Below are 18,115 nucleotides of genomic sequence, written 5' to 3' on the forward strand. Positions count from 1 at the left end.
TACCCGCGCTTCAAACTGGATCTCTTTGTAATTCTTTTTATTTTGTACAATACGATTCATTAAATTCTTTTCGGACAGTCCGTCGAAGTGGGTATAAGCCATTGCAGGCGGGTCACTATCCTCATCATCATGGTTGACCTTGTCATCCTTGCCAGCATCATCATCATAAACATCGTGGTCGTCGCCACCACCATCATCACCATCCTAATTATATTTCCTGGTCGTCTTTGCCACCCTCATAATCATCATTACCATAGCGATCATCGTCGTCATAATTATTATACTGCCTGGTAAGCTTGAGGCTACGGTAGGCAGTGAAAACGCCGCGCAACATTAGCAACGGGTGTATTTTCGAACAGACGGTAGCAACTCACGCGCCAACGGCGGTGATGTTTGGCCAGACGCACCACAAGTCTGAACTTCCTCCGAGAAATTGATCTGAACCTGTATCATCAGGAGTATCTGAACTTTGTCAAATGGAATACTATCGCAATTAAAAAAAAAAGAAGCGCTTCGGGCACTGACCGCCCTGAGCCCCGAGGCTCGCGCATCGGGTCCTTCGTCTTCGTCGGCGATGTTGCTACCAGCTTAACAGTGCTGACACCTTGCTTGACACGTATATAAATAAAGCGTATTCGCCAGAATTCATGGTGAACTGCCATAAAAAGGTGGGTAAGGATAAACTGATTTGGATCTGATTCGAGCTGTGAAGGTTGTTCGAGTGCGTTACGTTAGATGCGGGCACAGTGACCCTCATCGAAATTTTTTCCATTAAAAGCGGTCTAGCACGCGCGGTATAACGTAGGTCTGCTCCTGCACCAGATCCGGCCATCAAGATGACCTTCTTCGATTGTTTGAGTCTCTTTGGCTAGTCTGTGCGACACCATCCTTCGTTCTCCATGGGCGAACACTGGCTGCAACATCCCATACCACCCATCCCCATCCCCCCTCCGTAACCTAGAGGCATCGTAGCCAACAAAAGTTGCTTCAACTACAACGTGACAATTTAACTGCAATGCTGCAATCCGTAATTCGTTGGCCAACAGACCTCTGCGGTGTTGTGTGCGGCACTCTTGAGAACCTCTGCTACTGTTTAGGCTCTGCGCCGCATGACACATCGTTACAGCCGCCGACGTCGCTTGAACACAAAGCGTTACGTTGGGTCCAACACACGGGCGTCGCTACCCTCGTCCCACATTACTCTGCAGTGCACGCACACGAAATGACAAAAAAAATCCCGGGTTAGCGTTGGCCAAGACACATATGCGAGTATGTTCTGATCGTGCTTGGCTGATAGCAGTTTTGGACTTCGCACAGATGAAGCAAAATATCCAGGTGTGCGAGCTAATTAAAGTGCAGAAAACCGTATCGTAAATGGCCTAAGCAGTCAAGCGAATCGGGTGCTCTTTTCCTCTTTTTCAAATGGCCGTAGTCTTAACAAAGGTCGATGGAAAACTTGAAATGGGGAGAAAACGCACTGGTGAGTAAATAAGACAAAGCAGAAGATTCGGGGTAATAAAATCTGGTAATGGGAGGTCACGCGTAGAACAAGATTCGAATTATAAACGGTACTGTGTTAAGGAAATAACAGTAAATGAGGTATATTAAATGCAAGTAAAGGCTTTGACCGTATTCCAATTAGTGGGAGGGAAGACACATGCTTTTGAATAAAATTCACGATGGACTTGCGGAAGAAGACACACGCTTTTGAATAAAATGCACGATGGACTTGCGAACTCGCTAGTGGCTAAGCCTGACGGCCGATGGAATGAATAGCGAGGTGAAGTAAGCTAGAAATGAGCAGAACCTTTGCAACTATGGTACCAAACGTGAAGGAAATTAGCGTTGACATCCTACATCGGAAAATAAGCGCCAAAAGTTATCATGATACGCAAATCGCTATAGCCGTTGTCCTTGCAGAGTAATGCTTTATACGGGCGAATGTGTGCTCTGACCGGGTTGAAACACTTAGTCGCGCTACTCTGCAGATGCATTTGCAAAGAGAAATTCAACAAGTTAGCTCTCATAAATTATATTTCACCGCACACTCAGACCACGCAGGTCTGAGCTCCCCATGCCACCGCATTCCGTCAGCGCTTTTGTCCGGCTACGTTGGTAGCAACGATTAGTTCCGTGTTCGGCCTCATGAGAACACGAAGGCGACATTGTCCTACGTCGAGCCGTCGATAGCCTGAGCGCGGTTCGTCGGAAGCACACTGCGCCACCCAAGCCATGATCGTCCTGCACCTCTGCTGATGGTTCCGATGAAAAAAAAAGGGCCGCGAAACTTGAAAAGAGTCTTTCGTGCCCACAGTCTTGGCTCTGCCTGTCGCAAACCGGCAGCAACACGTCAGGAACCTGCATCCGATCGAGAATGGACAACGGGACCTTGAGATGCTTGCCATGACTTGCTTCGCGGGCGACACTTGTTACCGGAAGGCTCAAAGCCGTTATTCGTGGTCTAGTCACGAGCTGTAAGGCTTAACAGTCAGAAACATCTCAGTTCATTGTAGCAGGCAACAAGGAAATAGGGTTAATAGTTGGTACTTGGCACCCTTGCTGAAGAAGCCTACTGGAAGGCCTTCCGAATGGCGCCAGGTAGGTTACCGGTAAACCTGACGCCGGTCTGCCGGAAGCGAAGTTCAGGTCCTCGCAAAGACCTCGCAGGTCGTCGTGAGGTGAGACAATTGCTTCGGTTGTGGACGGCTCCAAGGGCAGGGTGCGATCGGTGATGAAGGAGGTGGGTGCAGTGGGGTCGAGGGTCGTTAGGCTTAGCGGCGGTTGCGGTGCGGGCGATGGGGGTGCGGGAGGGCCTTGGTTAGCAGCTCGAGCGCGGGCCCCGGGCGCTGGAGGCGCCTGTCTTGCCGGCGAGCCGACCGAAGCCGCACTTCCGGCGCCGCAGCGAGTCGAGGACCATGGTGGCCGGTTTCCAGGGGTTGGCGCCCGTGTTCGCGGGTCCCCGGTCCTCGCGGAAGCGGGCCTTGAAGTCTCCCAGCTTCCGGTCCAGCTTGTAGCCGAACAGCGTCAGCACCCGGTCCACCGAAGACATGGCGCCGCTCGCAACGTTCTTGCCCCCTGGGCCCGCGAGGAATGGGCTGTGCGGGACGCGCGTGCTCGTCGCCGCTTCTTTGCCCTCGACCGTCGCACGTAAAGGCGGTAAAGGAAGAAGATCGCGAGTTGGGTTTGTTTATTGGAATCGCATTCAAGATTTTCTTTCTGCTTCAAGTCGTTTGATTGCAGAAGGGTACTCATTAATGGGTAATTCTGGTTTTATCCATAACGAAGTTTCCTTTTACGGCCTCTGTCTTTCCGGAAATAAATTGGTATTTTTAGGTCCTCACAACAACCGATTTAGCCCTGGCCAATCTCCCCTTGTGGGTACGTTCCCAAAATGTGAGGGTATCATCATGGTCATCATCATCATCATCATCATCAGGACTCTGACACAGGTGAGGGAGATTCCATAAACCACTCCCACCGCACAATCAACGAATGGCTTCTCATGTTGTTTTTCACAGGCCTCCTGGGAAAAAGCAGAAATACTGGTAAACGGCAGAAATCAGAAGGCCTGTGAACTGCTGGAGGCACATCGAATAATATTGAAGGGGACAGAGTGCATTAGTGATACTTCGGTGACACTGTTCCATGCCGAGGTGCGGCTTTTAAATAAATTATTTCGATAACGATTGTTGGCACGTCTATCGCGCATGTGTGGATGTACCTATAAATGTGCGATGTTGTCTTCGCTAAAAATCAGGTGGACGTGTAGCGCCTGTCCCGTGTCCTCTTTCTTGTGTGTGTTTCTTTGCGTTACTCAGTATGTTATTAGAACGTAATATTTCAATGAGAATTGCAAGGCTTCCTCCTAAACAGGTGCCCGTGCTCCTGTGCGCAACGCCGATCATCTGAGTTGTGGTAAGCGTGCAACATAATTGGGAGGCGTACCGTGTCAATAGCTATATCTGTGCAATGTCGGGCTCGCTGCAGCCTATTGATTGCACGCCTAGCATTAACCTTGCCCAAGAGCCCCGTGTGAACTCGATGACTTTCCGCTTGCTGTATTACCATCATTATATTTCGCGTGTACAATATTCCGGGCCTCGGGGCGCTAACCAGGAAGGGAAGCAAACAAATCTATCAGTCAATGCTGGAAATCGCACAATATTTACAGGGAAATGAGGAGGAATAAACGTTAAATAAGTTTTAGATTAGGAGTAGCTGGGTGTCCTCCTTAGTCGATGTACAGTCAAGATCAATTTGAAGGTTATCGCGGAAGCACCGACCAAGCCAGACGATATCAACGTTCCGTGGCACTGTTTTTCATTCGTGTAGATGAGATTATGCTACCCTCTCTCGCCACTTGGCTGTTGCATAGAATTCGCTCACCCCCTTCTGCAAAGGCCGACTGCCACACCTTTTTTGTATTCCTTTTTGGATAACGTATCCGCGTTTCCTTCCTCGGCAATTTGAAAACACCGAAGATGGCGCAACATTGCGGCATTGCGGAAGCAAATTACAATTATGTTTAGACTACAATGCCCATGCGTGTCGACTTAGTTGCCCTGAGAAGGCTGCTTATCAGTGTGACGTACATCGCTGATGGGAGAAAAGAATAAAAAAAAAAAGAAAGAAACGAACGTGGCCGTTATCGTTTCTGACGGTAGTGCGCGCACTGCATGGAACAGCCAAGGGAGAAGCAAACCTAGCATAATCTCGCTGTGGCTGATGCTAAGAAGTGTCACGCAAAGGCGCTGTCGTCGCGGTCGGTCGGCGCTCCCGCGATAACCTTCATATTGATCCCGACTGTACAGACGCGGTCTTTCGCTCCTAGGATGGCCCGCTGGATCAGGCTTCACTGGTCCTGCAGGTCTGAGAATGAAAAGTTGGGCTAGCTGGTGCAGATTCATGATGTAGAGTCATGGACAAATGAAACGCCATCACGAAAATGTGAACCAAAACATAAATAGTGCGATAATTACAGTAACAAAGTTTGGAAATGTGGTTTTCCAAATATACCAATTGCGCGCCATTATTCGACCTCCACGAAGGGCATTTTTTTCAATTTTGGGTGTTTTGGCTCAAATTTTTGTGTTCGCATTTAATTTTTCTATGACTGTATACAAAACAGCGGAGGATATACGTGGGCAATAGAAGAAACGGCAGCGCTGTACACCGTCATTGTTCCTTCTCTTGTACCCGTCTATCTTGCGCTGTTTTGTACAGCAAGTCCGAGCTGGCATAGGAGCGCATTCCCACTAACATTTTGTTATCTGAGGGTGGCATTTACGCTTACAAACCTTGGGTATACTTGAGTGCAGACTGCGGAGTTGTCAGTGCGTAAACACATCTACAAAGTAGTGGCAGTTCACTCATGGGTCTTTACGAAACAAGTGAAATAACAGTGTCGCTGGGTGTTTATTATGGCCGTTTCTGTACTTCGAACGCATACTTTTCCGTGCTTTTCTTTTTCCTGGAATGTTCATCAGACGGCACCGACGAAATCGAGAAGAGGATAGAACTTTCCCCGCGTTTCCTTTATCTGAGCGAAACTTCAGGTGCTGCAACGTTACATTACCCCCGTCCAGGCGTCAGACACGAACGAGTGCCTAACGTCAGGTCTCGCACCTCTTTGTTCAGAACAAAGACATCGCTTTCAAAGCGCGGTAGGACTCAGCGTTCCAACGACTCCCCGCACACTTTCCGATGTCTTGTGCCCGGCCGGGGGTGAGCTCCCAGAGGAATCGCCATCGTCCAATCATGGGAGTTTCCGTGTTCCTGCTGCGCTGTCTATTTCTCTTTCTTCCGTTCGCCTCCCCTACACGTACACACTCGCCGGCCACCGTGTTTGCGGCCTTCCTGGCCTAATGGGCGACGCGGTGCCATTTGGTCCTGATTACCTATCACGGCCGGAAACAGCCCCTATTTTTCTCTTGTTTTCGGAGTTTTCAGGCAACTCTGTGTGGTGTGCTGTAGACGGGGAGCGGCGCGGGGAGCGATGACAAAGTTAGTCCAGCATCATCATTGCTAGTGCGCATTGTTTCTTGTACCTGCAGGGTAAAGTTGGCGAAGTGGAAGTACTGAGGAGGAAGCTGGTTATGGGCTGCAGCTACCTAAGCTCTCTATTCAGGTTTGGAGGAAGAAGTTCGCGTGGTGCTCCCCAAGCGGCAAAACTGCGCAAACTTTACGGATACTTTGTGTTAATTAAGGTTAACTATAAAATCTTCAGGAGTTAGCTGTCAGTTCGACGGAACTCACTGTGTTCGTGACGTACTATCGTGATAAATTGAAATACGGACAGCAAAGCGCGTGGCTTCCAGCCCATGCCGCGCATCCATGACGACGGGCCGCGTATGCGCAGTGCGAGCAAGTTTACCAGAGTTAGTGTGCAAAGTTGATATAAAAACACCGTCGTTCAGCGTGTAAGCGTTTTGGTCTTTCTTCCCACCGCGAACGGCGCCTGCTCACGCAAGTGTTATCTAATTTTAGAAGAAGTGACAACTGGGCTAGTTGGTAATGCATATGGGACATCTTGAAGGTAACGCACTTAAAACACGGACACTAGTGTCCGTGTTTTAAGTGCGCTACCTTCAAATTATCTAATTTTGCTGCTCAGATGAGTGAAAACAACGCACACAGCTATATTCCTTTATTTTGTATTTCGTGCCGAGCACCCAACGGACGATGCAAATAACGATGGTCTTTCCGTATCAAGGTTGGTCACGAACTTTCGTAACTTGTTCGCACTGCGCATACGCGGCCCGTCGTCACGATGCGCGGCATGTACTGAAAGCCACGCGCTCCGTTGTTCGTACTTTAATTTATCGCTAAAGTACTAGCATAAACAAATAAAATGCGAACACAAAAAATGTGAACCTGAACATGAAAAATTGAAAAAATACAGTTCGTTTAGCTTCAATAATGGCGCGCTGTTAATATATTTGGAAAGCCGCATTTCCCAGCGACGTTTTTTATAACTAAGCACGCGTCATTTTGACTTGCAACAAACCGCTCTGTTTCTCTGTTTTGGTTCATATTTTCCTATTCGCGTTTTATTTGACCATGACTTACGCGTATTAGCGGTAGTACGCGGCGATGCCCGGGTGGCCCAATATACCAATTAGTGCAACACTTTGAGTTATTCGTTACCTGTAGTAATCAGCTAGTTCGCCGTGTTAATTGTTGTACACAGGATATCCCACCTTCTGTCAATGGACGGGCTCCTGACGGATGCGTGTGGCTATAGAAAACGACTAAAACTCGTGTTTTATTGCAACTATCCAGAAACAAAAAAACATGCGACGTTGGTGCGCTCAAACGACTCTATACGTACAGACGCGAGGTGCTATCTCAGTAGGTTGGTTGGATAACTGTCAGTCACAGTTTTGAAGCAAATAACACGGGCTCCTACGGGAGACGTGTGGTTACCGAAAATGCTGCGCGACCTCGCGAACGCGGGGAAATTGAATTGATCTGAACAAACCTCCACTACCAGCCGCGGTGGCTCAGTGGCTAAGGCGTTGCGCTGCTGAGAACAAGGACGCGGGTTCGATTCCCGGCCGCGGCTGCCGCTTTTCTGATGCCAGGCGAAAAGCAAAAACGCCCGTGTGTACGATATTCGACGCGTTAAACCCCACAATCAATCAATCAGAAAACCTCCACTGTATTTAGGCGGCGCCCTGGTCAGCAGTGTTTCGTGTCGTGCACTTAGTAACTTCGCCATCCAACCACATCCACTCCGCGGCTTGGCTGTAATTTTTAAAGACTATACGGTTTGTTGGGATACATGAAAGCGGAAGAGGGACAGAATTCTCTGGATTAAAAATACAGGTTGGATCGGTTTTTCTGATAGCAAATAAACAAAGCAATTACACAGGTTTAACACTCTTACACCAAGTCATCTCGAGCGATAGCAATGGCTATGCACGCGGTGTTTCGTGTTGGCCTTTGCTTGAGATTTTGCTTGAGCTAAATCTACCGCATGATTGGATTTATCATTACGCTTGCGCTGAAGAGCACAGACAGACAGCCCAGCCGGCAGCCCGGCAAAATCGCCGGTAAAGCCTCTTCCGTGTAGGCGCGTTGAATGTTTCTATATAGTCTACGCTGCTGTATTTTAAAATGTATGTGGTTCAACCCTTACCTAGTGGCTCTAAAAGCTTTACTACTACTAGGCATGCGCTGATCCGCACACACAGATGGCGCGGCCGACGCCTGCCGATAACCTACGAGCAATCGAAGCGATAAGAAAGGCGCAGCTTGTGCGCCGGCGACCGAAGGTCATTGCGACGCAATGAATGACTCTGAAAGATGTAGCATAATACAGCTTTCGCTCTAAAAAGGCAACACTTTGAAAAGTAGCATGAAAGAGTCGCTCGTTGTACCAACAGATAGCGTGCGAGAACGGAGAATTCGGCAAACTGATTGCATTTGTCGTGGTAGTGGGGAGACCGAGACGGGAGGAACAGATAATGAGGGTTGGTACAGCTGAGGGGGGGGGGGGAGGGAAGGGAGGGAGGGAGGGAGGGTAGGTGGTGATAGAAGTTGTACGTACGTGGAAGGGACGGATAAAGCGTTATCTTTCGGCGGTATTTTCAGCGGAGCAAGCTGATACGTCGACAATCGTCTCTACTCCCTTAGGCTGATAGGAAAAAACAATGGAGCTTCATCGAGCTCGTTCACAATAAAAGTGTCACCTTCCGCTGAGCCGGTTTCCTGCGCTGAATTTACGTTTGTAAATACACCGTTTAATGCCTCATGCACGCGGTGTCCCGTGGCAATAGGAATGCTCTCCATTTATTTTAACTGGTTAGGTCGCGAATTTCGGCGGCGCGTGTTGATATCACATCTTAGGCATTTTTAACTTCGTGAGGAGTGCGATTTCGGAAATCGCGCTCACCTATGTACAGGTTTGTGAGCACAAATTCCCTCAATAGGAGCCTTTATTTTGGTACAAATTCTGTGATTGTTTGGCGCGTATTTTTGCTAAATAAGCACTAATTTTTGGTTTTGTTATTGGTCTTTGCTGAGACACGCAGTCATGACAAGGTATACGGCATTCTTCCCGCTGAAATCTTCGTAGTACACTCGTCTTGCGGAACGGTTGCTACGCCGATTAGAGGCCCCATATTCTCAGCTCGTTCAAGCTGCGTTCTTACGCACGAAGCAGTACAGTGGCCTTGGTTGCCTGTGTAGCCCAATTGAAACGCTTCTTTTCTCTTCCTTTGAAACAGCTCCTTGCATGTGACGCGTCGTTGAGCCGCCAAGTTGCGGCTTGACACGGGGTCATTCGCCGGCGTCTGGCACGTTCAATGAGCCGGAATAAGGGCGATGAACTCGGCATTTCCCACGAAGACGACGACGACGTCAACGTCCACGGATATACGCTATGCGTTGGCTGCTTTAGAGAGGCCGTCCAGTTGAAATCTCCCCTGCGGCAGTGGCGAAGAAGGGGGTGCGAAATAAATAACAGCGCCGAATAAAATTTTCTTATCGAATGTGTAAAGCGAAAAAAGCTTTCCTTGTTTTCAAAGTATTTCGAATGAATAAAAGTAAATAATTAACCAATAAAGCTCCTGCAATCGTTAGGACGTATGCCTTTTCATTAGTTTACCTTGCTAACGATGCGAATGGTTGATAAATGGTTTTGTATCTGTCCCTTTCTACTATGTCAGCTGTCTGGAATTGCTGCATTCGTGGTGGTTTTCGGTGATGCCCTGACACTACGTATGTTATAAACGCAATTTCACTCCATGTCCTTTTAACTGTATAAAAGGGCACCAATGTTTTTTTGTAATGATTACCTCTGTATTAACTCGGCGAGGGTTCCGGTACAGTGGCATACTTTGCGACCCTTGTAGTTTACTTACGTAGTTTTCTTACCCACTTAAATAAACTTCTTCTTCTTCTTCTTCTTCTTCTTCTTCTTCTTCTTCTTCTTCTTCCCCTTCCTCTTCCTCTTATTATTCTTCTTATTCTTATGCTTACTCTTACTCTTCTCATTCTTATTCTTCTTATTCTTACTCTTATTCTTCTTCTTATTCTTAATCGTACTCGTATTCTTATTCCTATTCTTATTCTTCTATAATACGTTGCACGACTAGGAGATGAAACAAAAGTACAACGCACTAATCAGTAAAATGAACTTGGCAATAAAACTGAAACTTGGCAATAAAATTGATAGCGGATCTACAGCATAGATGGAAATTCTGAAGGTAAAATGTTGCACATATTTATACCAAACTCATGATAGGTTTAGGATCGATCTTCTCCATTCGTTTGGCGCTCTTTATCCTCCATGGCCCATCCGTCAAAAAAAATTTGTAGGACAGGAAATCATGGAGGATTTTTGAGAATCGCAGAAAAGCCAGAGCTTATTCGAGAGCAGGAAACTGTGTATACTGGTGAGCCAGTCATCTTTCAATCCTGGTTTGTTATTTCAGGGGGAATGCATGTGGTCGGAGACACGTGCCGTAAAAAATTGTGCCCACCTCCCCGCGCGAGGGGAACCCTGTGCAGATGCGACGCATCGTGGGGTTCACTTGGGGTTTCCGTTGGATTGATTCTGAAATCGCGTGAAACGTGTCGGCAACGCGTATGATTATTATGTTTTACGATTATTATTATGTTTTATTGGCCAATCTTGGTCAATCTCTCTAAGTGGCATGCTTGGGGCTTCGCTGTCGCAACGACCTTTACTCCATCATTGTTGCTGTAAGTGGGAGCTTCTTTTCTTTTATTGCAAGTGTTAATCATTGCCCCATCATGCGCTGTATCAGTAGCATCTTGACGTAGTTTTAATGAGTCAAGGATATAAGGCGCGTTCGTAGCATTTCATTCTGTCTCAGTTTTGTGGCGCAGTGGGAAGAGCACCATGTACCTCGCGTTCCGCCCACAGGGTCGTGGGATCGAAACCGGGTGCTGCTAACTATTATTTTTTTTATAGTGTAGGGGGGGGGGGGGGTGGACGGACAACAACGCCGTATGGAGGGACAAGGCGAGTGAATGAGATGCAGTCGCATCTAAAATTACTGTCAAATACATCAGCGTTCCCACTAACATCACGCACCTCAAGAAAAAAAAATTGGCCGCGTATCTGCTCCTTCTGTTGCAAATGTCGCCAAAGACGATAGTCTTTGTAGACATTTGCCAAGGAAATGCCCCCCTTTGCTTTCCCGCTCCCCTCTCATGCTGTTAATTCCTGTACCGTCGCGCTTATTCCAAGGTAAACACACTAAATGTTTGTGCAAGGCGATTTGAATTTACCGCGTTCCACCGCTACAGGCCGGGTTGCTCGATGCCAGCGCTGCAGTACGGCGGAGACGCGCGTGAATGGAGGCGGCCGACTACAAGGTTTATAGAACCGCGTGGCCGTGCTCCATGTGCGTTCCAAGTAGAACGCGGAACCTAGCTAGTGGAACCTTTCGTTGCTGTTGCCGCGTGATCTTTCATATGCCGCCAGGAGGCGGCGGTTTTCTGAAGTAGATGTAGAATATCATCTGTTATCGAAAAACCAAGCATCCATGAATTTTTTTAATAAAGGAACACTGTAAATATCCCTTGTGTACTAATTTTCAGTCTTATATTTGCGTAATGTCTTGTTCTTGTTCAACAAAGTTGACAAGTATGAACATATAAACCGGGCTCGCACGTTTACATGTGGCTGTGAGTATATAAGACTATTGCGCAAAATCAGTTTCACTTTTGCCGGGTGGCTGAATCGAGTTACGGGCAGACAGGCATACATACAGACAGACCAAATTTCTAGGTTTAAGTAGCCCAAGAAAGGCTATCGTCTTTAAAAATCCGCAGCCTGATGGGAAACGCCGGTGTATGTGATCCCAACCGTTGGCAACTTAGGTCTAAAGAATGCACGCGTGCTTTATAACGTCTAAATTGTCAGCTAATCGTTAATGATGACATTCTACGATTCAGCAGTTACAATTTGCGTGCTCTTTAATTTGTTTCACAACTGACTCTGTCTTATATTCTTGTTTTTATCTTCTTCTATTATATGTTGTCGGCCAGTGCTGCTGCATTGGAAAGCCGCTACTTTGCTTGAACTTCCCATTCTTTTTGCGCTCGGCGCTCTCATCTCTGGCACGTTAATTAAACCTGTAGTTCTCCTGCGTGGGAACCAACCTAACAAATACAGTCCCACAACGCGTTCGACGCTAATACCAGAAATCTAAAGTGCGCTCGGCACTCTGCAAGGGCCGGCGCCTTTTCATATACAGAGTAAGCTGCCAAGGGATAGCAGTTACACTACCAGTCTGATTAGAATTTCCTGTTATCGCTGTTTAATTTTATCCCATTTAATTCTTCGTGTTGTAGTTTGCCTCGCTTTTGATCATATTACCTCGTACGTAACGTCTTTCGATACACTTCTCTTTTTATATCTGAATGCAGCTTTGTCAGCATCCCCGCTTTCCTCTCTCTATTTATCTGCAATAAGTAACACAATAGAAAAACTAATGTAACGGCAAAAAATAGATTCCAGTGGCGATGTAGCCTTTCACTTTCTATGGGACCACCGCGCTTTTCGGCCGGTCGCCTAATTAGAAAACTGTCTCTAAGAAAACTCTCTGTACAGAACCCCCTCACGCTCAATTTTCTTCATAGCTCGGATGAAATTAGAACACCGAAGGACTCCCAGGCTTGTGTAGCTCTCTTCGCGTTTTAATTAAGGGCCTCTTTTGCGAGCGACCGGCCTTGTCTGTTTCTGTATTCAGTGCATACAGACAGGAAAGAGGCACGACAAATACAGGAATACCAAAGTCCACATCAGTGAAACGTGGCTGCCGGGGCACCTGTAACGAATTCCTGGTCAGCAATGATTATTTGATTTCCTCCGCTGCGATTCCTGTCTGCCACTATAGCCGGGTCCTAATTAACTAACGACGGATTGATCCGCCTATGTTTGCAATGGTCCCAGTAGACTGTTATCTACCGCTGTGTGCGGTCGAAGGGGCCTTAACAAGAGACTGTTTTACCTTGATGAACGTCAGGCTGGATTATTGATGACAAAAATTCCGCTCGCAGCAGTGAATGAAAAGGAAGGGCTGTGCGAGGACATGGGAGAAAAATTGGCCGCGTATCTGCTTCTTTTGGTGCAAATGTCGACAAAAAACGATAGTCTTTGTCGACATTTGCCAAGTAAAAGTCTCTCTTTGCTTTCCCGCTCACCTCTCATGCTGTTCATTTTCCGTCGCGCTCCTCCCAAGGTAAACACACTAAAGGTTTGCCCAAGCCAATTTAAATTAGGAAAACCGCAGATATCACTTATGTATTGATTTTTCGCTTCATATTTGCGTAATGCCTTGTTCTTGTTCAACAATGTTGACAAGTATGAGCGTTAACACCGGACCGTTTAGATTTGGCTTTGAGTATATAAGACTATTGCGTGGATTTAGTTTCACTTTGGCCGGGTGGCTGAACCAAGTCACAGACAGACAGACAGACAGACGGACGGACGGACGGACGGACGGACGAAAATTTCTGGGTTTAAGTAGCCCAAGAAAGACTATCGTTTTAAAAAGAAATTAACTGTTTTTTTAAATGATACTAGAGAGAAATTTTGGCAGGCCTTAGCATTCTTCTGAAGGCAAAGAATGTATCCCCAGCTTTCCTGCTAAAAATACCGACTGCTCAGGAACCGAGTACAACTTCATAAAAGGGATATTTCTAACTGATCAAGGAGTCGACTTAGATAGATATTAACACTCTAAAAATGTTTGTAAAACTACAAGTACTCCTATTTGTTGTTCAACGTCACTGCCCGTACATTTCAACGAATTATTTCCATGGCCCTGGAACCTGGTACATCTATATTATACTTACTGGAAACAATAAAAGGGGCGCAAAGCAGACGAGGACGAAGTAGAAAGATACACCACATACGGGCGCCTGTATGTGGTGTGTGTTTCTACTTCGTCTTCGTGTGCTCAGCGCCCCTTTTATTGTTTCCAATTAGCACGAACCAACTAGCTGAACAAGTTCTGTTAAGCCTATTGTGTACGTTCTAAACTCGAAATCGCACACATATTCAGCTTTTTACATCTTTGTTAGCTATGCGAAAATGTATTGCACTACGCTAAACAACTCCAGAATAATGACTTCTGAAAGAACGGTGACTAGCCAGAAAGCTTCACCTGTAAACGCTTTGCGGGAAGCGTTACTTGGCGTGTGGGGGATCGGCGAGATTATCTTCTCCGCAGTAGGTGGCATCCCAATCCGTATAGGATACTGAGCCTTAGTGCCCGTAGTTGGTCGGAGGAGACGGAGAAAGAGGGTGGATGGGAGAGGAGTATGCGATATGCCGGCGCAGTGCTCATCTGAGTAGGCAGAGGAGGACTTGAGGTGTGCCACAAGGTCTCGCCTTGAGCCTTTTGTTTTTCTCTTCTCGTGGCCATCAGGGGATGGACTATTCTAGAGGGTAGCTGCTGTGGGAGAGGGATTCCGATTTCAACGAAATAAATGGGGAGAACAGCGTAAAAGCAATTTTGATCCACTTCCAACACCGCAATTCCCGTCAGGCAGCAATGGTTTTGAACATGACAGACGTTGAACTGGATGCAGGCCACAGGAAGTATTAACAACGTTACGGAAATGAACGGGTGGCTAGAAACATCTTAATATAACCCGGTAACTGCGAAGCTGCGGCATCGAAAGCTTCTCAGCCGTTGGCGTCGTCTAGGATTACTTGGTTGCGCGATATCTCTCGCGTTCTTGGATTTCTGTTAGCGTCGACGGCAGAGCTCGCCGAGCAGACGCGACCGCGCAGTAAGGCTGGGCTCAGCGAATAAAGCAGACGAAAAAAAGTGGCTAGGAACGTACAAGAAACTACATGACCGCGCCAACATATCGCACCACAAAACCAGAAGCTCGCTGGCCGCGATAGGCGAACGTTATTCAGCGCACCTCGCCGGGGAAGGCATGGCGCGTCTATTAAGTATTTAATGACCAACGCGCCGCAGCAATTAAGTCCTAATGAAGTCGGCTAAGCCTGCAAACTTCCCTCGCGGCCGCGTGCTCCTGCGCTCACAGTGATGATGTCGGCCTTCTGCCGAGTTCGCCTGAGGAACAGGCTGGAAGTTGAGGCAGGCCTGCATAAGGGAAGTGTGACGTGCCTCGTACGGCAGTTTTACCTGTTTGTTCGAAGCGGCTGTACCTCTAATGCTCTATCTGTTTTATAGTTTTCGTTGAGGAGAGAGCACAGGCTATACGGTATCGATTACACAATATGCCATGAGGCATAACTGCTACTCGGGAAGGGGATATATTATTCTCGAAGGGAAATAAATTCAAGGCTTGGATTAAAGGAAACCGACTAATATCAAGACTAAAAGAAAATTCCCCCGCAGTACTTTCAGACTTCAAATGAAGTCATAAAACAGGATTCCTTGATTAGATTTCGCGGAGAAGGTACTGAACATGTTACACCGTAGATATTGCTCCGGAATATAAACTGACGTGAAAATCTCTGCACTAGAACCGATATGACATTTCGCAATCTATAAGACAAATATGTAAACAAAGAGATTCACTGCCTTCTTTGGTAGAAAGGGGCAAGTGTATTCTGCACTATAGTTCATGGGGTTGCACTGTGAATTAGCGTCTTTACTGCGGCTTTCTTGTTTGGAGCACAACTGAAAAAAAAGCATATGAAAGGATTGCATACAAGATGGAACTTAAGACGGTTAAAACTAATAGTGAAATTTCGAATGCTTGAAAATAAATAAATTCTTAGTAATGCTGGTCAGCAATGAACCATCGCAATCATCCTGATAATCGTCGTCACCACCGCCATAATCAGCGCACTGGAAGGAACAGACAGACAACAAGCTACACATAACGAAGCCGATCTTGGGACCATGTACAACTGATTCACACAACAGACACACTGAAGTTGCCTTAGCAAGGTTAAGGATAGGCCACACACATGCAACACACTCGCACCTGCTCACTGGATCACCAAGATCCGTGTGCAGCGGGTGTGGAGAGGGCCTATCCGTAATCCATATACTCCTACAATGCAAGGCACTAGAAACAACACGACACAAACACTTTGCACAACTATACAGACAACAGATTCCACTAAACCCATCGTACTTTTTAGGGGACGACTCCATAATCACCCGCAAGTGTACCCTTCAGTTTCTTAGCGATGTCAAGTTTTTACACCTGATTACTTACCATGCATATTGAAACCCTGGCCCTTTACACCAGTCATCTTCATTGTCTTTTATGTCAATTCAAGTATACTTTCAGTTAAATGTTTTACACTTACTATCACTTGGTTCTCATAAAACAACTTTTCCTTGGCGCTCTTTGCCCTTAGTCGGCCTTGCGCCAAAAAAAGCCATCCATCATCATCACCGCCGTAATATTCATCGTCATCATCATCATAATCTTTTCATTTTTTTTCTTTTTCTTCTTCTTCTTCTTCAGTTTGTTCGCGGTCTGCAAGCGAACTCCTCTCCCATATTTCTTCAGCCGTGGCGGTCTTACGATGCCCTAGTAAACCATTTTTTGTTTCCGAATTTTCTGATCTCACCTTTCACCCCTCGGTCCAGTCATTGGCCTTCATCTACTCCTAGCCCCGTTTTCTTCGTAAACACTGATGTAATAACCCATTTCTGTCGACGCATTCATCTCCTGATAGTGCACACAACAGACGCCGGCGTTCCTCTTATTAAAGGCGCGTACACGACGAGGGCGCAGTGATGGGCACAAAACATTGTTTTCCTTGTCACCCATGGCGCCCTCCCTCGGCTGATTTGTGGCTGGAAGTTTTCTGCTCGTTTATCGTACACCTTCTTGAAGGAACCCTAAGCAAACACTCGCAGCGACTATGCACACACGGACGCGAAGACATGGCAGCACCCCGGCTCTCCTCAGCTCTTTTGTGCGGTCAGCTTTGTTCACGTATACTAGTTAGTTGCCAAGAGCGGGGCTCCGGCCGAGCGACTGCTTAGCGGAGCCTAAATAAACTCTTTCATCGCGAGACCGCAGTTCTTGTGAGTGAAAAAAAAAAAACGCAGTGTTTCTGACTCGAAGTCTGCGGTAAGAAAGGCTGCGCCGCCGTACACTGAAATCTAAACACTACTCCGCCTGAAACGGGCTCGAAGACAGATGCTGGCCGGTTAGCGCATCCGGACAGAAGGTTCGCGGTGAAAAGTTTGGTAGAAACTTTGTTTGAAAGAGCCTTCTCCTCTTTCTCCCCATTTTCCGGAAGCAGGGCCACCTAACAGCGACGATTGGAGTCAGATGAACGAACGGGAATGGGAGTTTGCAAAATTCGTGGCTTTGCTGCCAACGCAACACGAAACAGTTCTTTCCGAGACATATATGGACAACATTGAACAGATTGAAGTTGACGAGGGTTGAGCAGGATTCTAGTGTATATAACATAGCGGGCTCCGTGATGCCAGGAAAGCTGGTCAATCGAACCATGGCGGGACTCTCAGGCGGGAGCATAGAGTTTCATACTAATATATACTAAAGGGAAATCTGGCGCCACTGTCTAGGAGAGCCGCGCTTCAGCTAGCGTTTCGTCGTGTACCCGGCTAGGGACCATACAGGCACGTTCCACTAGTCCTTGGCATGGCTCATGAACAGGCTGAAAAGTTTGCTCTGGGAGCAAAAAAGCAACAATATTACCGTAGATGGTTCATGATATTTGTTTTGTTATTACAAAATTGAACCTTCAAAAAGATTAATTTGTCAGTAGTTTTTTAGAAGCTTCATGTACGATGAACAAGAAAAAAATGTTACCCCTTTTCGTTGATTTTGGCTTCCAGACAAAAAAGAAGCCGTATGGCTAGCCAAGCCAAGTAGGCGAGAAACGTCGCTAGCGGCAATGGTAAGGTGGGTAGCAATGGCGCCGCCCAAGGCGGCGCGCGACTACAGCAACAGATTGCCCTCTAGCGAGTATTAGTATGAAACTCTATGAGCGGGGGTACAGTGCGGTTACAGTGAACTAGAATATTGTATATATTCTAGTTCACTCTAGAGCGGTGCAATGTTGGAACCGTCGGGCGCGTGGCCGCTGCGACCCCGGAAGCGCGCCGGCGCCGAGATGTGGCGAGAATCGGAGACAGCCGGCGCATGCGCACTG

General features: G+C 47.1%; 2 protein-coding genes across 2 annotated transcripts in view; one reads left to right on the forward strand and one right to left on the reverse strand.

Moving 5' to 3' along the window:
* Window positions 1-18,115, forward strand: part of LOC144159350 (protein quaking-B-like) — a 240,876-nt gene that overhangs the window by 158,368 nt on the left and 64,393 nt on the right. The window lies entirely within an intron of this gene.
* On the reverse strand, window positions 2,819-3,049 carry LOC144157965 (uncharacterized). Its single transcript, XM_077688670.1, has one exon. It carries the CDS (start codon window positions 3,047-3,049, stop codon window positions 2,819-2,821), a length of 231 nt encoding a protein of 76 aa, XP_077544796.1.

The sequence above is a fragment of the Haemaphysalis longicornis genome, unplaced genomic scaffold (genome assembly GCF_048455015.1).
Source record: "Haemaphysalis longicornis isolate Haplotype H1 unplaced genomic scaffold, Haemaphysalis longicornis Haplotype H1 scaffold_10, whole genome shotgun sequence".
Classification (NCBI taxonomy): domain Eukaryota; kingdom Metazoa; phylum Arthropoda; class Arachnida; order Ixodida; family Ixodidae; genus Haemaphysalis; species Haemaphysalis longicornis.

Bases quoted from the DNA above. Each gene is read 5' to 3' on its own strand.
- LOC144157965 (XM_077688670.1), bottom strand. From the start codon at position 3,049: ATGTCTTCGGTGGACCGGGTGCTGACGCTGTTCGGCTACAAGCTGGAC.